This window comes from Anopheles maculipalpis, chromosome 2RL (genome assembly GCF_943734695.1).
Source record: "Anopheles maculipalpis chromosome 2RL, idAnoMacuDA_375_x, whole genome shotgun sequence".
Taxonomy (NCBI): Eukaryota; Metazoa; Arthropoda; class Insecta; order Diptera; family Culicidae; genus Anopheles; species Anopheles maculipalpis.
In genome coordinates this window covers 94,662,179-94,685,529 of record NC_064871.1, presented here as the reverse complement: position 1 = coordinate 94,685,529, position 23,351 = coordinate 94,662,179, and the positions used below count along the sequence as shown (strand labels likewise).

General features: G+C 45.1%; 3 protein-coding genes across 3 annotated transcripts in view; 1 reads left to right on the top strand and 2 right to left on the bottom strand.

The window, feature by feature from the left end:
- LOC126567853 (catenin delta-2) overlaps positions 1–3,800 on the bottom strand; it is a 151,825-nt gene extending 148,025 nt beyond the window's left edge. Inside the window, exons 1-3 of the mRNA XM_050224172.1 lie at positions 1,686–3,800; positions 613–1,437; positions 504–549 (exon numbers count right to left, since the gene is read on the bottom strand). Of these exons, the coding sequence (XP_050080129.1) occupies positions 542–549; positions 613–1,437; positions 1,686–3,753 (2,901 nt within the window). The 5' untranslated portion in view covers positions 3,754–3,800 and the 3' untranslated portion in view covers positions 504–541. The remainder of the gene's footprint in view (positions 1–503; positions 550–612; positions 1,438–1,685) is intronic.
- The window catches only part of LOC126568338 (protein draper), a 305,035-nt gene extending 295,882 nt beyond the window's left edge, over positions 1–9,153 (bottom strand). The window contains exon 1 of the mRNA XM_050224798.1: positions 9,147–9,153. The gene's annotated coding sequence lies outside the window, so the exon portion shown is untranslated. The remainder of the gene's footprint in view (positions 1–9,146) is intronic.
- Positions 1–23,351, top strand: part of LOC126568525 (ADP-ribosylation factor-like protein 5B) — a 241,679-nt gene that overhangs the window by 10,628 nt on the left and 207,700 nt on the right. The window lies entirely within an intron of this gene.

Genomic DNA, 23,351 nt, shown 5'->3' with positions numbered 1-23,351 from the left:
AATGCATGAGGAAATATTCGAACTGTTTGCCTTGTGTGGTGCTTTTTGTGAGTTTGTCACGAGAGAAAGAGATAGATAGAGATAGATAAAGAGAGAGAGAGAACGAGATTTTGGAAGCCAGTGCAATTGTGAACGAAAAAAACCCTTTTTTCTACTACTGATTGCCTAAACTCTAGCTGGAGATGTGCTTGGTGTGTAGTTGTTTGCCGGTTGCATATATGAACACTTCACACACATACACACACACACACACACAAACGCGAGCGCGCTGTCGCTATACTACTACGATCTCCGCTTTTTTTCGGTGGCAATGGTCACCACCATTCGCTGTCACACCTTAGAGTATGTCTATCTCACTTTCTCTCTCTCTCTCTCTCTCTCTCTCTCTCGACTCTAAACGGTAGGTCCATGGTGGTGTGGGAAGAGAGGTTTCGATTGGGGGTGGCATGATGAGGTGAGTCTTCTCCATTTAAATGCGACGTCTTTTGCACACTACTAGAGACAGGGGCTATCAGTACCCTGTGTCTGATAGCTTGTTCATTCATCTTCCTGCAAAATAATATACAGAATTGATTATACACAGATCAGAGGACAGTTTTGTGTCAAACCTACCCATCTTAATGGTACCATCCCCCGGAGGTAAAGACATGGCCTGGCCACCATTGTTAGCTGACGACGACGACGATCCCTGCTGACGTTTCATGGTGCGATCCTCGTACCTGGTACCGCTCTGCGATGCCATCGGACGGTTGAGGGTGTTGTTGGGTGAGTTGGGCGAATTGTCACTGTAGCTGCCACCGGCCCCACCATTGCTACTGTTCAGATTTCGCGACGCTATCGTTTTCGTCACAAAGTCCTGCTCCTTCCAGCCGTGCTTCTTGTACACGTCGCGCAAATCCTGATGCTGCCACATCGTAAATAGTAGCTGGCTGGCAAACTTAAGCACACGCGGCGTATACTTCGACTTTTGCCGCGACATGTTCATCAACCGCTCTACGCCACCCGCATCCAGCAGCGAACGGGCAAACTCTGCATTCTTCTTGATCACCTCGTTCAGTGTGGCCAACACTGCCGCTATCGTATCGTCGGACGTGCCTTGATCGCACTGGGGATTGCCCGACGGGAGCTTCTGCACCAGATCGCGCATTGCGTACTTGCCAATCAGCTCCTTGTTTCTTTGGTCGATTGCTAGGTTGCGAAGGGCCGTCGCCACCGCGCACACCACCCGGTCCACCTCCATGCGCAACAGCTCGACCAGTATCGGCAGTCCCTTCTCCTTGCGCACCGTCGCCCGGATCTCTATGCTCGGCTGCCAGTAGCAGGCGGCCAGATTTTGCAGCGCACCAGCCGCCGCCTCGAGCGTTTCCGGGTTCGAACAGCTCTGCAGTAAGGCAAGATAAGAATGTACAACGTCCGGTTGCCACAGCTGTTCGGCTCCTGTACAAAAGGAAGAAATGGAAGAGTGTGTTATTACAGTATGAGTACATTTTCTTAGCTTTTTAAAGAAATGAATGCCGAAAGGAAAATTTTTGGATGTCACGAAGCTGAGATTGATCCTCAAGTTGACAACTCAAGACTCAAGTCAACAGTAATACAAAACAGGAACAGTGATTCCTGCAAATCAACTGAGATCAACTGTCTTCAATTTACTATTGGCCACTGTCCGGTTTTGTCTCATTTCTTACCTTTATAATGTGCAGTGTTTTTGTACGCCATGCGTGCCGGATCACCGTTCGCACTTGAGTGGTCCTTATCCGCTGCCGCCTGCTGCTGTGCGGCGGCTGCCGCTGCCTGTTGTTCTTTCTTCTTTTTACTCGCCCCGAAGCAGCCCAGATTTTCACCTTTGGAAGATGCGGCGCTCACAACAATACCACCACCACCACCGCTACCACTGTGCGATCCTCCGCTTACCCCACCGTCTGAACCGTGATGGGGAATAGGATTTTTATCGTAGTTAGGATCTTCCACCTCCTGACACCGGTATGAGAGATTGCGCAGAATGCACACACAGTTCTCGACGATCTTGTTGCCAATGTTGGACTTCTCGATCGCTATCCTTATAACGTACAGCAACGAATCCACCAGCCCTTCGCACTCACGCAGCTTCTTCCGCGCGTACTCCCCAGCAGAGCTAACGTTCCGCAGTATGCCGGACGCATTGCGGAACACCGTACTCCAGCACGTTTCGCCCGGATTGGTCGGGTCCCAGCCGGAGTGAGGAATTATAATGTACGACACGATCACCACAACCGCATCGTCGATGATGAAGCGCTTCAGATCTTCACAGGACGACATGTTCCAGATAATGCCCGTTACCAGCTCCTTGATGTCGGATTCGGCCGTCCGGCGCAGCAGATGGATCAGCGCCTGAATACCGCCGGCCGCATTAATTGCACGTTTGTTTTCATCGTTCTGCCGTCCGTACGACAGATTCCGCAGCGCGCCACACGCATTCCGAAAGACGTCGGTGTTTTCGTGCCCGAGCAGCTTCACCAGCGGCGGAATGCCACCGAGAGTGCGCGTCCGCTGCTTGTTCGGGTCGTCCATATAGCACAGATGCTGCAGATAGGCGGCCGCATTCGCCTTGATCGCGTTGTTCGGATGGCTGAGGAATCCGATCACCTCGGTAAGGTTCGGATCGCGCCACTTCATCTGACGCTGCTCGTCCATATCTACCACACCGCCACTACCGTCCGGCATGCCGCCACCACCACCACCACCGTTCGAAGGACCGCTCACGCCGGGCCGATTGTTACCGCCCGGGGATGTGATTATGTGCTGTAAAAACACGTGATTATGTATCTGCAGGTTCGAAAGCTGCTGGTGCAGATCATCATCCCCGTCGTAGTAACACGACCCATCCGGGGCAACGTTTCCTACCACACCACCACCACCACCGCCCGCTCGTTGCTGTGCAGCGGCCGCTTCGTACGCAAGCTGTTGCTTCGTGGCGTACGTTGGCTCTCCAACACCACCATTTGGATCCATGTGCGAACTGATCGTACCGTACGGTGGTGTCGACACGTACCCATACACCATGGCTGATGGATTGTCCGGATAAAGCCGATCAACCGGACCACCCTGGGAAGGTGCTATAACGTACTCGCCCATCTCGTCGTACTGTCCCTGCAGGTAGCCACCCGGACCACCCATCATGTTTGCCGACGGATTACCCATCTGCGGTACACTCATCGGCATCGGAATGGAGGATTCACTGTTTTCGCTCGACGTGTGCGGTGTGTTCGAACGGTCATTCATTTGATACTCGCCCAGGTACGACTGTGCGTGGCCCGGATGGTGTGCCGCCTGCCCGAGATCATATCCAGCATCCGTGTACTGCGCGTAATGCTCATAATCCTGATAGTGTCCCTGACCACCTCCACCACCACCACCACCACCGACCAGCGCACCGGGGGGTACGCCGGGCCCACCACCACCACCGCCTACGCCCATTACTTTGGCGCCCGGCGGTAGATGCGATTGCGGTGGACCGCCCACCATCTGTTCCGGTTGGTCCATGTGGTTGAAGTTCAAGTACTGCGTCCGGGTCGTGTACATACCCATCGGCATCGACACGTAGTCGATTGGTTGTCCGTCGGTTCCCATGTCTAGAGGCATTGCTACATAGTCGAACGGTTGTCCAGCATCCGGTCCCAACTGTTTCACCTCGCGGACGACCTTCGTAATGGTCGTGATTTGCTGTGTCGTGGCCTGGTTGTGTGCTCGAGCAATTAGATCATCCTCACTATGCATTGATGGTGATTATAGAGTCGTTTTGCTGCTGTTCAACCACGCCAGTTTTGAAGTATATTTGGGGTTGCACCCGTACCCGTCGTAGGCGATTGCGAGAACTACGTTCTAATGAAGATTAAGTGGGAACCTGCAAAAGTGAAGGGAGAAGAAAGAAGTATAGTAATTAGTATATTTTCAATTCTACTAAATTGATGGCTCATCGACGCTTGGCTTTTGTTGCACACAATGAATCATATTGTAGGATGTATTGCTTTGACAGACTTTGTTGTTATCTAATCTGTCTCGCCTATTTAGTCTAGACGATAAAAATAACGCGCCCTGTTATTATGCAGGGTAAATTAAACTCTTAACACCACTTTGGGAATAGTGAAGAAAAATAACCCCCAGGTGAAGCAGCTATCATAAAGGACACGCGCCTGGGAGATGGGTTTGACTGTCTCCGCTTCAACCTTGAACCGAGCGAATGGCATCAGAAATACTTTAGGTACGAACTTCAGGGACTTTTTTCTATAAGTCAGTCCAAACTCTCTGAGTTGAGAGGTCTAGAGTCTGAGTATCGCCAGGCTACAGCAACAGCTTACCAAGCAGTATAGCAGTGCAAAGACATGTAGACTCTTGGAGCTGCGATTGAGAGTAAAAATTAGAAAATTCAAGGGACGACCACTAGGAGCAGTAAGATATCATGCAGAAGAATACTTCCTCCTTCTTTTCTGAAAATTGAATATAAAATTTCCACAACTGGAAGCTTGCAAAGCATGCTCCAGCCATTGAACAAATTTTAATTACATCCATAACTTCCATCGCTTCGCTACCCGTTTTTTTCATATTTAACAGACCCGTAAGTGTTCATATTTTCGGCGTTGAAGCAGCAACAAAACCGTAAAAGTGTACCTATAACACCAATTGTCTACTACCGCTTTATCCTTCCCCTATATTCACAACGTACAGCGTACACATATTGCATACTTCGTCCTCTGAGGGGACCTGGTGTTCCTCGATGGTGTGATAAAAAGAAACTCAAAAAAACTTGACAACCCACCCACATACACACACAAATGTATGCTTATGATGACGAACCCTTCCTTGATTCGAGACGGCCCAGGTTCATCCTTGCACTCATTATCCAACCTTTCATTTAGCGCTAATTACATGCTATCCATCGTTACATACAGAGGATCGAGAAGCAAAAGGAGATGCATCCACTTCCATAACCAGCGCGCCGACAAGAATCCCGAATGTGACAGTCGTCCTTGTAGCGTGTACAAGGCGTCCGTATTAGCAATCCATCGGTGGTATATGTGTGTGGTTCTCGTCTCGTATAAATGCCTCAGAAGACCTTCACTGTGGCTACTGTTTCCGCTCTGTTCGCATTTGCTGCATCACCACCAGACGACTGGGCGAACACGAAAAGGAGAAAAAAGGGAATAGACAAAAAAGACGGACCCATCATCATGTGTCGTCGACGGTGGCAGCACCCTCGCCGAGTGTCAAGTGCGATTGTGTCCGTGTTGTGTGTCTCGTTACGTTATCCCCAACAGAAAGGGCAGGTTGAAACGATTCCCTATCACACACATACGTACTGGGTGGTGTTTTGTGTGTCTGTCCCTTCTCTCGCCGTACTGTATCTCGTCAGTTCGTGTGTCTGTCGTCTGTTTTCCATTTCCCTGTTGACATTCCCTTTCTTGTCACATCATTTCATGCTGACTCACCGGGGTGTGTTGGTGGTTTCGTTTTTTGACATTTTTTTACAGTTTTTATTTTATGCTGCATCTCAAAAATCTACCCTCTGCAGTTGAGCTGGAAAGATAGATAAAGGCAAGGGCCATCATACTGAAACCGGCCACCAAAACTCGAAAAAGAGAGGGACACCGGTATCGTCGAAGTAGGAGGGGATTTGTTCTTATCTTTTTTAACCCCCAAAAACAAGAAAACCGGTGCTGCGGTGCGCCTCACTATACTGTCGCGGGGTGGGAAAGTGGCAGCGCAGCTTAACTGTGTGAGCGCTTTCTTCCTTCCCAGAGGAAAAGCGAGTGTCACAAGAAATAAGGAGAACTCAACTACCTTCTGGCGAGGGAAGCCCTTTTTCAGAGTGTGTGTGTGTGTGTGTGTGTGTGTGTGTGTGTTTGTTTTGCTTTTTCTCCACTTTAAAAGTAACCACGGGATTGTGCGGGAAACTTCATCACAACCCATTAGGCGAACATAAATTTTGCCACGGTAACGGAGGACCATTTTAAGCGGATATATAAATACAAGGGCTAGAGGGCTAGCAGCGTTATGTTGTAGAAGAACACACGTACGTACAGGAGTGAAAAAAGGCCTTGAAGTCATACTAATTTCGCAACATCCAGTCGAAGAGTCAACAAAAAATGATGACGTGAGAGGAACTTGCTTGCGTAAAAGCACATACGTACGGTGTATCCTTTCACTAAAATTAGAGCTAATTTTCTTCCGTCCATTGACGACACAGCATCGCAAAAGCTGGTACAAAAAGATTGATTGAGCAAGACACGTTTCTCGAGTGTCCGGGTCCCCGCCGAGTACTTCAGTAGGAATGTTTAATTAAGTTGAGTGTATTGTTTGTTAGATGCAAGGATTATACAATTGTAAAAATGAAGAAAACGTGAGTTTGGCAAAGGAAATGATCTAGAACTGAGATAGGTAAATGTTGGCAACGACACGCATACTCATTTGAGTGCCGGTTTAAAACGGTTTTTGATTTAAGAGTGGAAATCTTAACGGTGGTCTATGATCAGCATCGGTGAAGATCTTCTAATACGACTTTAAAACGCAGTAGATAAGCTAAGAGCTCGTTTTGAGTCAGTAGGGTTACAGCCCTTTAGTCAAGGCTGCATTCGATCTCCGACAATTCGAGTCCACTGACTCCACCCACCAACTCCACTCCACCCGGCCAACGAGCCGAACGGTAACATCATCACGTACATTACCGATTTTGATTACGGTCAGGATATCGGCACCGCCAACCAGCTCTTAGAGTTCGCCGATCGAGTGCATTGGCGGCGATGCAGAATACCAAACGTACTAATCCTTCATTAGGCCTCTTGATCGCAGGAGTTTATGGAGCCCGTAGTAATTAGATACCTATATACCTATATAATTAGAGCCCGTAGTAGATTTAACTCAACAGTCCACCCTCGGAGATCGTCACATCGAAAACTACGCCTTCAACTGATGCTCGTCTTCCGAGTCCGAGCTCTTTTGTCAGAGTCACAGTCTTTTAAATATAATTTTTGCCCAAAACAGGCCTAGAAGATGCTCTCGTTATACATTCTAAAACAACAATTTTATACATGTATTTTGTAATGAAAACTCCATTAAAATCACGATGGTTGTTGCAGCGCACGGCACGAATATGTGGTGGTTTCCCTTTTACGATGTCTTGCAGCCAGCCAGCATGCCAAACCAACCAACCAACCGACCAACAACCACTTCAAACGAGGAACATACCATCGATAGCAGAGAGAGTGAGAGTGGTTTTGGGGTTGATGTCTCGAGATTCGTCCCTCGACAAATGTGGTCCGTTCCCTTCCTACAACTACTAAAACCATCATGGTGTGCACTTGAACATTTCTTGGGAAATTCTTCTCACCATTTGCGAGTTGTGATGGAAGAGCGAAAAGCAATTAGAACAGATATTCATTACGACAAAGTTCCAGTCTCCCGATTCCGCCTGGTCTGTCCCTCTTTTCTGTGTATGCGTACATCAAAACTATCATTTGTTGAAGGCAGAAAAGCGTTAGAAACCTACCTACCTAGTACCTAGCCCCAGCACTAGTGCGCCGGGAAGAATGAAAAGTTTCAATCCGCGCTAGAACTACCACTAGACGTGCGGCGCTTGTGCGCCATTATGCGTCCGGATGGGAGGGATTGGGAAATCAGGAGTGTAATCAGGAGGGAAATGTACCGTCCCATACACGACCCCAAAACTAATCCTTCAATCGGAACACAATCACACACAAGTACGGTCCAATTAGAAACTAATTCGTGCTATAATTAAATAGTTGCCAGCGTTATGAAATGTTGTGGTTTATTACTCTTTCATCTTGTGCATGTATCGCTACTGCTGCAAGCCAGAGCACGGACGTATCTTGGGCGAGAACACATCGAGGGTGCTCGATCGATTTTGTAAATGCATTTCGTAGCACCCGAACGACAGAATGTGTGTGTGTGTGTGTTCCTTGCCCGTGGGGGAGAGCGAGTGGAGGGATTCAATACAAATGCCAGCCAACATTTTAATTACTGGTGTTTCTGTTGTCTCAAGAAAAGGGTCCTCAAACTATCTTCCGAACAAGGAAGTTTAGCAAAAACCTATTAGTACAGATCAATTGACAAAAGTTTGTCCGGTTCGTACAACCATTGGGATTCCACCATTTTCCATGCAGCTATTACTCTGCGCGGCACTGACTTCTCTCTAAACACATCCAATTATAAGTTTAATTCACTTTCATTCCGAATTTAGGTATGCTTGTCAACTTGTTAAACGGATTTGCCATTTCTACCGCATCCATACAACAACAACAAAAAAAAACCTCCCCGAAAACCCAGTTTTGGACATTTGCATTTCCCTAAATTTCATCACACACGGCGCGGTGCGTTTTGATCAAAGGTAATAAATTTATCATCAAGCTGCAACTGGGCGAGGAATGAAGGGGCTATGATGAGGCTTTATCGAATTTCCGTCCGTGCTGCTGCTGCTGCTGCTGCAAATCAATTATTCAACCAGAAATCGCTCGAATGGAACATAATAAATGCACCACACAGTAAACGAGGGAAGGACCATCCCCATTTCGGTTGTTTGGCGAACACCGGCACACACACAAAAGCTTTTCCCTGGTTTTTGTTTTAGTGCTGTCATCCGTTGTGTGATTTTGTTTCGATGCGTCGCATTTTGACAGTGCAAAAATCCGCACTTTTGGATGAAATGATGAGCTAGAAGAAGCGAGACGACGGGCGGGACGATTGGCCGGATGATTTATGACATGAAACGGGCAAACAAAAATTAAAAAACCATGCTTACTGCTGCACTTCCGGGTAATGAATAACGCCCAACAATAGCTCCCGGCAAACACGACGATTTATGATGCGTTAGCCATCTTCCTCTGACTACAGAAGGCTTTGTTGCGCGCGAGCCTATTAAATTCCAAATTCCAATGACAAAGATTGGGGCTTTCATCGGAACCGATTGACCAGTCCCGAGGTCTTTCGAGCTTGTCAAATTTTAAATACTGATTCAAATACAGCTGATTGGGGCTTCCTCTCTCTCTCTCACCGGAAGCACACATCAAAAATGCGATTCGTTGTCGCAATAAAAATCACAAAACCGTGAAAATAAACGACGATCAACATTGGGCGGGAAAACGAACACACAAAAATACATGTGGGCGATGAAGGTCGATGGGCACCAACAACCAACCGATGGGGTTTTTTGGACCATCGTCACTATGGAAGTAATGTATGTGGCTAGTGAAGGACGCGCTCTTGATCCGTGCACCATTAGAATGGTGCAGCTATTGAATATGATTCTGTAACTCCAATCAAGCATTTACAATTAAGATTGATAGAAGCCAACAAAATCAAGGCTAAAAGTATAAAAAGTTTAATTTTTTAACAAATTTCACAGCGCAGTTCTGTAAGGATGACACCTTTTGTACTCTAGCAGGTCATTTTTCCCTCTGTGTGGCAAATGTAGCGTCAGATTAATGTTTCATGTTCCACAATGTCTAACCAATGTTCCCACTTCTAGCCGTCTGTTAGAGGGGCTAAGGTTAAGAAAAATCAGCGCATGTGAAATAGAATTTGCTAGAGAATCGGTGGTGTTTTTGGTGATAGTAATCTTTCCGATAATAAATATTTTACGCGTTTGAAAGCAGCTTATGGCACAATATTCCCAGATGATCTTACCGCATGAAATATTTCAGTTTAAAAATGTTGCCTAAACCGTTTTTTTCCTACCAGCTTTTTAGTAACACTTCGTACTGGTGCTCAATGTCAAATTTCGGATCATCGATCAATCCTCATAAAACAAGTTCGGGATTAGGGCGAAAGTTGACGCCACCTAAAGAAAACTTCGTACTGTTTTAGGGAATCTTTTAGTCACCTGGGACAACAAGGGTCCCGAAGAAGTCGATGATGCACCTGAATGAGAAGTTTTTTTTTTTTGGCGAGAACTCCAACCCCGATGCTTTACCTTTTGTGAAACGTACCAACAATTGAAGATGAAGACATTGTACTACAAGGGTTCCCTGTTAGGGAGAGAGCTTTATGGTTCAACATGGAATGTGTCCTGACACATTCCACCTTTCTCAAAGTCTCTCAATTAAACAACTATTTACACCACAATTTCTTCATTTCATCCTAAATTTACGAAGCTCTTCTTAGAACGTGCCCTCATAACGTCTGTAACATACACCCCAAACACAGAGTTTGGCAATTTGATAAGTATGTACACTCAGCCACACGCGTGTACTACGCCGCAACACCATTTAACTGTCTACTTTATTTTCCAACCGTGACAACAATCGACACAGCAACACAAGAATATGATCCGCCCCTTGGGGGTTTTAGGTGATCTTTTGGTGGTTGCTACAAATAAGAAAAAGGATTTCTGAAGGGTCATCATACACTTCTTCTGGACATTGAAGGTCGACCCCCAAAAAGCTAAAGCCGGATGAAGACCGATCTTCAGGCACAGGACAGGCATACAAATTGCACTCCTGGGTAAGGGCAGCTTACACACAGATACGGCCACTCCCCAACCAAGAAAAAAGGGTTGGTAAGAAACACCACGACACCGACACACACACACACACACTTTATGTGCGCTACAGTTATGAGCGACTCCCGTATTCACTCCTTGCCCCACCGTCGTCCCGGAGAGTTGCCGCCTGTTGTTGACACTGCGGCGTCGTAAATTGACCTTTGCGCGCCGCATGTCACCCTGTGCTGCTGTGCGTGTGTACGGGAGGGCTTTATTTGCAAACCACGCGCAAAACCTTCCCCTCCGCTCCCTCTCCGTGTTGGCCACTTGTGCGGTCGACGAGCCCTTGGGGAAATATTCGCGGTTTTATGGGGTGAACCGCGTCATTTTCGAAGCAGCTTTATTTTATTTTCCAGAAGAAAAAAAACCACCAGAATTGCTCCCAGCGCGGCTTTTTGTGGATCGGTTTGCATGTGTGGTTCTGGTAGCGAGAGGGAGAATTCGAATGGGAAAAAATATATACAGCAATAACCCTTGGGCCCATGTCGATCCCCGCTGGAGATCGTCCCCCGTTTTTTTTTTTGTTGGTTTCTCGCCTACCCGCTGTTATGCTTAACGGTCAAGAGATTTTCCTACACGCGATGTGCTTTTTTCTTTGAGTGGACGAAGGGCGCGCGCGACGCGGAATGATTACGAACAAAATTGAAAATAAAGTTCGGTGCGTGCTTGGAGCCGTTCACGTGGAAACTTTTGCCTTCCTTCGTTGTCGCGTCCATACTACAGTTATGGTCGCGAGATCCAGCGAGGAAGCAATATTCGTTGTTCTGTTTCGTGGCAAAACTGCGATGAAGATGATGTACGCGCTGACATCAGAAACAGTAGCAACTTTGTATCCAAGGAACTCTGCAGCAGCAGCAGCAGTTGTCCAAGGGTGTGTACTTCACCTCAAACGCGCGCTGCCCCCGGAAAACCTCGCTCTGAGCCTGGCTGGCTCATGGTGCACAGCCGGCATCAGCAAACTCTGGAGAGTAAAGGAAAAACTACTACTTTGCGGATCAAATCCATTGTACGTGACTGGCTGGTTGGCAGGTTGACTGCTGTTTCGAAGAAATGTGTCGTCTTGGCCTTTGACTTTCACCGGTAGCACAGCAACAAAATTAAAATTCGATCTACTCCAATTATTGTAGTATTTTTTGCATTTTATTTACCGTAAACTCTCGTTTTCTCTATAAAATTTGCGTGAACTTATTATGTTTAAATTAAAATATAAAATAAATCTCAGACACTCTGCGTTGTATTTGCATTACCTTTTAGTGCTTTATTCTTTGCTGTAGTGTTAGTAAAATACTTTACTACTTATAGTGTTTCGTATATCAAGCAAATTCATTAAATTTGTATTACGAAATGAACTTTAAACCATTCCAAACATTTCTCAACATGTCCCAGAATTCATATTGTAATGTCCACTTCCCCGTAAAATGCCACATTCTGTCTGCTGAAGACATCTCTTTCAGCAAATAACACCTCCAATAGGCACATCCACAGCTTCCACACTTCCGGTGGAAGTGCCTCGCTGACGGCCCTTAAACTTGGGCCCTTATTGAAAAATTTGATTTCCATCCAAGCGCTCCCCCTTGTCGCAAGGGTCGTAAAACGGTACGGGCACACTGGCACAGTTGTGTTGGCAAAGTTTATCTGAATTTCATTTCCGTCGCCACGTCAAGGTGTGTGAGCGTTCGCGCGCTTGACTCGCAATGGTTGGAAGTGGCCATAGCAAAAAAAAAGTAAAAAACCAGGGGCACGACACGACGAGGAATTGCTCACCATAACGGCCGTTTTCTAGCACACCAAAGGGAAGGCCGGTCGGTGTGTGTGTGTGTGCCTAGGAGACCAGTAGAAGGTGATTTGCTGTAGGAATATTGATCCTAATACGAACGTGCCGAAACGGAAGTTACTGTATTTCCCACTGGGAAGGTACGGTGGCCAACCATACAGTGGATATTTGCATAGATATAAGCAAACGATTCTTCCATACACCTTTTTAGGCAGTGGAGAAGCGCAGCGACTTGTTGCAGACATTGTACACGCGATATCTACACGGACCGGCTGAGGCAAAGGCGAATAAAAGACAATTTAAATTCTCATCCTCACAAAACGCGCTCTTGGATAGGTGAGAGAAGCATACGTGTGCGACCGACCACCAACCAAAACGAACCACCACTCTGGTGGTTCGGAGGGAGAAACTATTAAATGTACTATTTTTTCATATCAACAACATCCGTACAAGAAAGCTCTAGGATCCTTCGCCGATCCACATACAAAGCACCATGTTTCTGAGGGTCCAGGGTTGATGCGGAGAAGATGGTTTGAAACTGTGCCACAAAACAATAACAATCGGAAAGCACTGGGAGTGACATCTGCCATAAATTATAGCATCTTGGAATACACTCGAGCCGAGACTTTGGGCGAGGACCACTACTTGTGGACTATTATTCCCCAGCATGCCTCCCGGACATTTTGTGTGCTATCAAGTATAATGCAGTCTGACACAGTCTGTCTGTCCACCTTTCTCCACGAGTTTCCGTGTGTTGCTGCAGTACCTTATTTGTGGTGCTTCACATTCGGTTAGATTTATCACGCACAACCACACGGGTATGACGTCTTGTGTTCTGCTGGGATTGTTCTTTACAGTGCCATTTATCATTGAACTTAGGAGAATGTCCAGTGTGAGTAATTTTTTAAACTTTCTCCGACAGTGTATCGCATGCTTTAATGAAAAACACAACCGATAGAATATTTTAAAATAAAAATTTCCTGGTTTTTATATATAATTCTATTTTATTATTTTTGATGGTTCTCTACCATCTTTTTGTACATCTTGCCGTCTTACTAGACTTGCTGATACTACCGCTATTCCGGACGGGATTTGCCGTGACTCCGGTTCTGCCGTGTGAAGACCGAAAACCGCATCGCTGTTATCTCCTCCACACAGGCCGCCCAATCTTTCTACCATCTACTACAGTAGTTCAATAAAGGCTTCCAAGTTCGCCAGAGATAAATGACGTTTATCAGACACTTTACAAGACACTCCACACAATCTACACAGGCCCGTGGTATCGAAGAGCTGTCTTCAAAAAAACAAAATAAGACGATGACTATATTCTATTCTAGTAACAAAACACAGAGCGCACAACGTCACAGGCCGCTTTTTCTGACAGTACACACAACGGTGTCTGCAAAGTTCTCGACCAGTTAGTCACTAGGAGCTAGTAGTACAACCGGGGGACCACCACTTCGTCTACGATACCATCGGCAACCAATAGTTATGCCTTCTGTTCTCTCTCTCTCCCAGCACAATAATCAACCATGACGCCGCGGCTGTGGTGGTGGTGCTGGCTTGATAAATGACTTCCGCTGATGGACGTGAAACCATCAACCCATCACGGACACAATAGGACGCTAGACCTACAATACAATGTGTGCAATAGCAGCAGCAGCAGCCGCGAAGAGACTTACACAACACAGCAGCAAAACAGTGCGAGGATTTGTTGTCTTGTCGGGACCGTTTTTACTACTATCCCTCGCCTTTCCACTCTGAAGATCCAAACCGGCGGCAGATCCGTTTCCTTGAAGAAGACCGAAGCGCAAGGACAATACTGGTCCGTGACAGACCTAACACACCATTAGCTACTTGCTTGAGTAGCATATAATTGACTGAACCCATGAAATATTCATTGTTTTGCTATTTTTGAGCGTCCTACTTCGTACAGCGTACTACAAAACGGAGTCTTATTTTTGTTGGTTTTTATCCGTTTGAAGAAGAATGTCGCGACTTTCAAAAGCAAAAAAAAAGAAATTTTCGACCAGTAGAGATGGACCGAGAGTATCTTCCCGATTTCAAAGACACTGGAAGAGTAGCGTTTTATCTTTACTTTATTGTTATATCTATTGTTTGATGGAAAATCGTTGTCCCTAGGAACACAACAAAACAGCCAAGATGCTATGTTCTGATTCATTTTGATTTGATGCATTAAGGAAAATATAAAACGCTTTATGTTTACAGGAAATTATTAAAGTGCTTGGAATAGGATAATAGTCGCATTTCAGCTCCTGAAAAGTCACATCATCGCACGGGGACACCTCATTAAGCCTCCCCAGACAGGGTTGCTTTCTTATCTACAAAACCAAACGATGCCACACTCGTCGATGGGTTTTGAAAATTGAAAATTATCGAGCGGAAAGCTGATGCGCTAGCGGGCGGGCAAGGCTGCAGAGAGGATTAAGCGCTAGTGTATTGTCACTCGCCATATGCAGCCTCCATTTAGAACGCTTCGATTACGGTTTCGAAGTGCCCAGGGAATGTGGGGGGGGGGGGGAGGGGGGGAGGCATCCTTTCACCTTGCGGTTTGGGTATGTTTGGGTACTCATCCGTATCATAAAAGGGATTTTGGAGGAGAGCACGTAAATTCGCTCGGTTCACTGAGCGAGGAAGAAAATTAATGGAAACGGAATAAAAAGGTGGAGGACCCACACTTAAGGGAGGATCCACACTTGGCTTTTTCCGTTTTTCAATCGATCGAAGTTGTGAAAATGTCATGCAGTTTTGCATGCTTTCAACAGTGTTGGGGACACATTCGCCAGTTAAAGTTGCTTTTGTTTTTTTTTGAAAAATGTGTCTAGTAGAATATTTCTACTTCACATGATGTGTTTTGAACATTTTGATGTCTTTATTGAGTCAGTTTTATTGATTGCTTTCTTTAGAAGAATATCTCTGACTCACTATACTATTTCGACGGTTCTTTTTCGGGTATTTTACCGAAAATAGAATGTTTTTTGTACTACCTGCTACAGGTGAACATGCCTCAGGGCAGTGACTGAATGACGACTGGATATTCTACAGGAAATGACGCTCATTTTAAAATCCTTATGGAGTATGCTATAAAAATGTCATGCACGTTTACCGTACCTTGGGAACGATGTTTTAAGAGTGAACGTGGACCATCAAAATACACAGAAAGGGCATAAAATATTCGCTCGAATGCATCACTTCACGGCGAGCCTCTCTCGCGAGCACCACTGAATTTCGAGTAGATTTTTTTTGGCAAAACCATATTCATAGTAAACGATGTAAGCAAGAAGGAAACATTGGGTTTGTCTGCCTAACTGTCTTTTTCTCAGTACTTCGTGTTGTGCGGTGTTGATAACGATCATTAAAACCACCAAAAAAAGACACTCCGTAGCGTACAAGCTCTGATAGAATAAGCCGTAGAATAAAATCCTTCCTTTCAGATAGCTTCAGCTGTGGTCCCTCGCTCGGACCAGAGAACGCAAAGTGCTAGTTTGTAACATGATTTTTGCTTCCACAGAGAAAGACAATCCTTTTATTTTCAGCGTTGCTGTCTGGCTTTTTACATTCAGAAGTGGGAGAATCTTCACCTCCATCGGGATTTGCCAATGCAGCTGAATGGCGCGCGCCGTCACATATTCGGCGGAAGGAGAGGGTTGAGATTTGACCAAATATTTTCATCCATCGCCATCGCTTTCACTTCATCCAAACGCAAAATGGAGACAACGTTTTCGCTTAACGTTGTACATTTTTTGCAGGAAATTTTGGACTTCGTTCCGTTACATCTCCAGCGATGAGAGATTGTGTTGGGGATCGGCAGTAGAATAAAAACCAGGCTCCGAACATTCGGACACAACCGCAAGGACTTTTCGCAAATCCATCCGCTTTCTTCTGCAGTAAATGTGATGGTTGGACAGCGGCTCTTAGTGCTCGTTATCACCCGTTTCCATTCACAATTGTTACTATCGCCCCCAAAACTAGCTGACGTTGATGCTGGGGACAACATTGTTGAATTTGTTACCGCGTCTTTGGCACAACAACAGGGCGCCCGCGCACATGTGCTATCTGTTTTTGTGTTATCTAACGCGCGCTAACCAACGACAGATAAAAAGGATTGGTTTTTCTCGATTTTCTTTCCCTGCAAGCGTTCAAATGTGTGTGTGTGTATGTGTAGGATTACTTAGTGCAGGTATAAATTTCCAATAGAGCACTTATGATTATGCGCATCAAAGCACTTAGCGCGGTCCTCTTGACGTAACTAAACATTAGAGTCCATCAGTCCGACCATATTTTAAGTGAAAGGCTCTCGTAGCCAAACAAATGCCATATTTCACGGTTTACACAATCAAATTACTTTCATTGCAATTTCCAACAACAAATTTATTGATAAAAAAAAACTATTCGTCCAATTATTATTTCTACCGATTTGACGATGAGAACTAAAGCCACCAAACTGGTCACGTCAAGCAACAAGCTCATTTTGACTATTTAAATAGCTCGTTAGCATTTGCCTTTCTATTGTGTTCAAGTGCACAGCTTTCGGAGAGGGGGTTTTTCCCGCTCAACAAAGAAGCAATGGTTGCAATGGATTTATTTATGTGCACGGACCCTTAGGCCAAGTAATTGAATGACCTCCTCCTCTCCATCTGCTCGAGTAGCAAAAATTAGTATTAGCGTTATGAGCATTAAACGAGAACCGCAATTAAACCTTTCGATTATTAACCCAAATCAGCGCATTAAATTATGGCATGATTTATTTATTATTTATACTTAAATTTGGGCAACTCTTTATTAATGATCTATAGAGTTTTGTTAATTGATTTAGACTCTTTTACTTTTTCGAAACCATTTTTTTGTAACTCCAAAACTCAAGGCTGAAAGCTGCAGAAAAAACACAAAAAGAATTCTAATTCATCTACCCATTATTCGGTGACAAATGAACGAGCTGAAAGTCATCATTCATACACCCATTCGTATGCTAATGCATGTTGTTTTGTTGGCAGTTCGCTCCGAACGGAGAAGAACACGAAAGATTCGTTGCACATTCCACCGCCAGCCAAAAGGCTTTTAGGAGCGCAACAGCATCTTTTCTGTTTTGGTGTGCTGTGACACCCGACAAAAAAGATTCATAAATCTTTCACACGACTTTTTCTTTATGAAACACCCTAAACCGAGAACGATTATGGATGACCACGCGCGCATCCGACTTGCCGCGGGCGCAATTCATTCCATTTTGTTGCTTCTGTTTGGTAGCGCGCGCGCGCTGGCGCGTACTATTATGGCGTTCGGCGGAGCACAAAGTCCATTATTAAATGCACACAACATTCCATTTCTACTACTGTTACTAGAGAGGCTTTATGACACAACTACTGATGGTGGTCATTGATGTCGCTTTCTTTTGCCGGCACCGGTCTGTCGGTTTATGACTTCTTTTCAAATGTTTCGCCCAACCGACTTCAATTGTGGGACAGTCGAATAGTCGCAGCCCACAGCGTGAGGATATGAATTTTATTGCAGAACGTGCTCCGCTGTTAAACTCGCCAAAGTGTTTATCAAATAGTGTAGCAAATGTAGTTACGGAGCACGCGTCTTATGAACACTAATAAATAGCACAATTGTTTTAAGAAGCAACAATAAATTTGTTGAGCCAGTTAGGGCGTGTTTGATGACTTCAGCCAGTTGCTTTTTACAGGGTTACGATCTAATCATAGAGGGACGTAATTCGACAAGGGGACTCTGCAGTACAAAAGTGGAATTTCTAAAAAAAAAAAATAGTCTCTAATTCAAATCCTTTATATGATTGTAAAGTGTAACAGCATCGACCGTTTAGTCGATGCTGATGCTGTTTAGGTCACACTTGATAGTTAGTGATCCTAATAGGATTTGAACCTTGATCCTGACACGTGAAGACCGGAGCCGATGTCTATTTCTATTTCATTAGATGGATCAAAACTCTTTATGGACACATTTTGACACCTGACGTCCGCGATGTGACTAATTTTTCAATACAAACTAGCAAGTAAAGGAGCCTGATGCTTCCCATAAATTCTATTGGTAGCTGCTAAGGTCTCCGAGGGCTTCTCTTCGTCTCATCTACGGACAGCGAAGTTAAGATTACAAAATTACCATCTTTCTCGCCCAGGATGCTAAACTACTAACCTCTTTGTTCAACAAAAAGCTGTATTAAAGCTTAACCAACTTCGCTTTAAAGCGCACACACACACAGCCAAACCAAACGATACCAATAAACCAAACAACACATGTAAATAGGACACGGTGGAAAGAAGAAAAAAACCGATAAAGCTCTCATTTCAATCTACAAAACCAAACAACCAAAACAGGGAAAATACGCTTCATGTGACACTCGCCTGCCCCTAGGTTCGGGAGGTATATTCAGAGACTACTACTGGTCGTTGAAATCGATATGGAAAAATAATTCAAAACCCACTCCCCCCAATCGGGTTGAGTGTGTTTATGTAAGCAAAGGAAGCAGAGCATAATGAGCATGCAAACAACAACATCAGGAAGAAAAAAACGCCCAAAGTGAATGAACGAACCCGAACCAAAGCAAAGCATCATGTTTGTCGTTGCACACTCTCACTCGCCCCCGCTGGATGAATAATTTTTGTCCCAAGGTCTTATTATCATAAAAAAAACCCCCAAGGGCTCGACTTTTGGGTGGGAAGAACAGGAGAAGAAGATTGCACAATTGCCCCCTTAAGTAGGAAAGATCAATTTTCATCCTCTTTTCAGTTCGCGGCCGCTTGTGCCTAGCACACACATGCAGCCAAAGCCACGAGCGGTATTCGTATTTCAAAGCCATTTATGTGGAGTACTTCTTCGCGCGCAAAACAGATGACAATATTATCCAAATGCGAAGGTGATTTATCGCTGTGGGCTGATCACACGTTTCAGACAACGGGGGACAATAGGCAAAAAAAACAATCCAAAAGTTGTACAACAAAACAGATGTATTACTGCAGAAGACTTCAAAATAAATTGTAACTCAAATAAACATTTATGGCCTGGGTCCCGCATCTAACGATAAATTATAACATAAATACTCATGTAAAGAAACCGTAGAACGCCTTACAAAGCCATACTCGACCTTTTGACCAACACCGTACCAACGTAAAACGTCAACCCTAAAGCTAATATTGCCGCTGGATTTTTTTTTTGTCAGTCATCGCACACGTCATTCGTGCCCGTCCCAAAACGACTACAATTGTTTCTGCAGTGGCAAACCCGTACATGTCCGCGTGTACTTGCACCGCTCGAAGTACTATAATACTCGCTACCAACCGGAAGCGATGACTGGTGGTGGACCTCCCCAAAGGGTTCTACTGTTTCCGTGGTTTCGTATGCTGAGCGGAACACCTATGCATGCACGTGTGTGTGAGTGTGTGTTCAGCTTCATGTCAAGAGAGTGGAAAAAATCGATTTTCCCATGCTCGGAAGAATAGCTCTGGCTGTGTAAGGGTGTATGAGCAAAAACCCCGGCTCGATTGGGTCATATTCAGCGAGTCTCACACTCTCACGCCGGATGTGAAAACCCTTTCGGGATGGTATCACGCGGATGTAGTACTTGACGTACACCCCAGGAAGGGCACGTTGGTGAGAGTGGAAGGGAGGAAACACTTCAACCAACCAAGGAGAAGGATGCCCGTTTCGGTTCCTATAATATTAACGCCTTGCCGGTGATGACGTCCCACCTTAAAGCCTTCCCAACCCCCCAAAACACGGACGTGCTACAACATTGAAATTTTGTATGATGTGTACCTCTCGGCACACACATACACACACAGCAACTTCCTTCCATTATTCGACATGTTCACTTCCCTTTCACATCCTTATCTTGGGAGTCTCCAACCCCAACCTCCCCAAATAAAAAAAAAATGAAAGAGGACATAATATATCCTCCCAATCTGTTCACAATTCTCGTCCCAAATCTTCTCTCCCGGTTGGGGACGGCCCTGTAAAGGTCTTGTCTTGATCAAACAAGCGTACGCTGCTTGTGTCTTGTGTGTGTCTCGCAACCACGGATGACAGTGGTGGCTGCTGTCGAGGCGAGAACTTCCGAAGTCAGGAAGATTCAGTTTCAACCTCAACCGAATCCTAGGAATGCATCATTACCGACGGTGCTCAGCTTTTTTGGGGAAGGTAAATGTTCGATGCTTCTAATAACCACCCATCTACACTCCCTTCCCGCGCTCCTCAAAAAGTGCATTTAACGATGTGCCGGAAAGTGTAATATAGTCGGACTCGCAGACGAAGCAGCTGTGGACGGATTCTTCGCAGTTAGTAAGGAATCGTTTCAGCATAAAACTTACATGCTTCACCGACAGTCGACACTCTGGTTGGTTGCGCGAGTTCCAGGATACGGGGAGGAGAGAAGATCGCGAGATCTTATTAAGTTTACTCTTGTGTGTGTGTGTGTGTGTTTTGTGTGGCCCCCTTACTTAGCGCAATGAAGACTGCTGTATCCTTTCAACAGTAGCAATTTCTAGAATCCTGACTAATAGACATTTTGGGGATCTTTTGAGCCACGTATGACTAATCATGCCTAGTTTCAGACATGCTCGAGTCTTCACTAAGGACGAGAGACTTTTTTCAGAAATTGGGCAGCGAACTATTATTACAGCGCTTTTCGCAACAATAAGTATCAACATAAGTAACACTTTGAACGAGCTGAATTGTTGATTAAACGTTGAAATCATTTACATATCTCGTATAGTTATGCTATAAAATGGCGCTCTAAACTGTGCTCAACCAGTTACACAATGTTAAAGAAAGTCCTCAGGATAAGGCTGTAAGACCTTTTGCTATTGTAAGAGCCATTTGTTTCAAAGCTCAGCAAGTTTTCCTCGGTTTTGTTGAAGAAACAGCGAAAAGTCGCAATTGAAGGCGGATTTTTTCCAATCATTTCCATTCCGTTTTCCCACTACCCGACTCATGCACAAGGAGCCCCACATCCTGCAGCAAACCGAGTGGAAGGAAATTGAAAAATTGCACACGCGAAATGGCTCAATCGGAACACGTCTGCTTCACATACGTCTCCAGTCAAGTGAGTCCCTGAGAGATGGTAGATGTTGCTATGAAAAAATTCCTCGCACAGGATCACACAACCCATTAATCACCTATCGGCCTTCGCCATGCTGCGCGGTGCTGCCAGAACCATTTAACCAGACATAACCTCATCTGCTCATCTTTATAAGCACTTTTTTTTTTGCAAGACCTCCCCCCGGCAGTTCCCGAGGTTGATGCTGCTGCTGCTGCAAAAGGTCCGGAGGCCATTTTCTTGATTAATTTATTATTGTTTGCTTGAGAGTTTCCACCGACACCACCATTGTGTTGTATCGAGCTAGCTGCTGCTGCTGCGAGAAGCCCTTTGCGAAAAACGCCAGACATTACGCTACCTCTCCTTGCTGTTGCAACAATATGCTGCTGCTGTGGAAAGAAGGCGAGTGGCGCAATATTTTTTTTTTGTTTTCCTTTCCTATATCGCAAGCGTTAAGAAATATGACCTGAAGAGGTTTTCCTCGTTCGGCTCGACCCTGCGGCACGGTCTGGAAACAATTAACAAGAATGTGCATCACGCTGCTATAGTTCCTTCATCATTCTGCCGAGAGCAGGTTGTTTTCTTGCCCGGAACGTCTTGAGAGAAGGTGGTGGAAAAAACACAACATACCAACAGCACGTGCGCCAAATGGCTAAAACTATGTAGACACGCGCAGGTAGGTGGGTAGTAAGTTGTACGGATGAAGTTTTCGATTGGAACGTGTTGTGTTGGTTATTATAAGAAAGATGAAGTTAACATAATCAATAAAAACACCAAGCTTGCCGGACGTATGATTAACTCCTACCCCGCTGTCTCTTCTGGCAGACAGATTTTTTGACCTAATCCTTGAAAAAGGACTCCTTAAAGGACGGTAACCTAAGGCTAAGGCCTAAGTGATAGTCATGTAACTATCTAGGATCAATACGTTGGTATGTCGGGAGGTTGTCTATGCATCGCTAGTTCAGTAGTTCAGCAATAGACATTACAATTTGACTCCTTAAATTGGACGCTGCGTTATACAAAACAGTGTAATAAAGGTATATCACACACTGTTACTCTTGTTAGACTAACCTCACTGGCAGAGCTCCATTATCGGAAGCTTTACTTACTGGCTTAGAGGGCACCCTATTCAAGAAATGTTTGCTTATCTTAGTGGTAATAAATTTGAACTTCTTTTTTTCAACATTTTCTTAAATCAGCTAAAGTATTTGAGCTTAGCCTTCGAGATCGTACACACTTGAACTCTGACACACAACAGTATAGTTTCTCGTAGAACACTTTCCAGTAAATAGGGGAAAATATTGACTTTTTCTTTTGTGTGTATGTGTGTGTGTTTGTGAGGTGGAGCAATGTACACGAACGAAGGTTCAAGCACAAACACAGAACGAATCCCTTGCCACAGTGTTTACTCCTTCAGTTCAAACCCCCTAACTGGACCATCATTAATTATCTCGTGTGCAGAAGATGAGCAATTATTTACCCCTAGCTAAAACAGAGCTAGAGGGGGGGGGGGGGGGGGGGGGGATGGGTGCTAAAATAAATTTGTTTTATCATTTATATCACTAAAAGTGCAACGGGAATGTGGCAGACGACAATGGTGGAAACAGTGGCCAAAACTTTTCTCCCAATTTTAAATCAAATTCTATACTCGTTGGCACAAATTTCGTGGCTCAGTTGTACGCAGAGTGGTGTTAATAATTTTACTACTAATTACCGCAAATGAAAACGTGCGCTGCTGCATTCGATCTGCACAAAGAGCCCGGGACAAAAAAAAATGTGCTCCCACTGCATGATGATGATCTACAACACTATGCTGCAGCTAGAGCGACCCAAACATCCCCAAATAAAACACAATCTTATCCTGCTGGAGTGGAAAGTGAGCAAAGTCCAGGCTGCGACCCTCGCCGCTATTGGTGATCTGATTAAAGCGTACATTAAACAATCCTATCTAGCAAATTACCTGATTGCAAATCGTATTT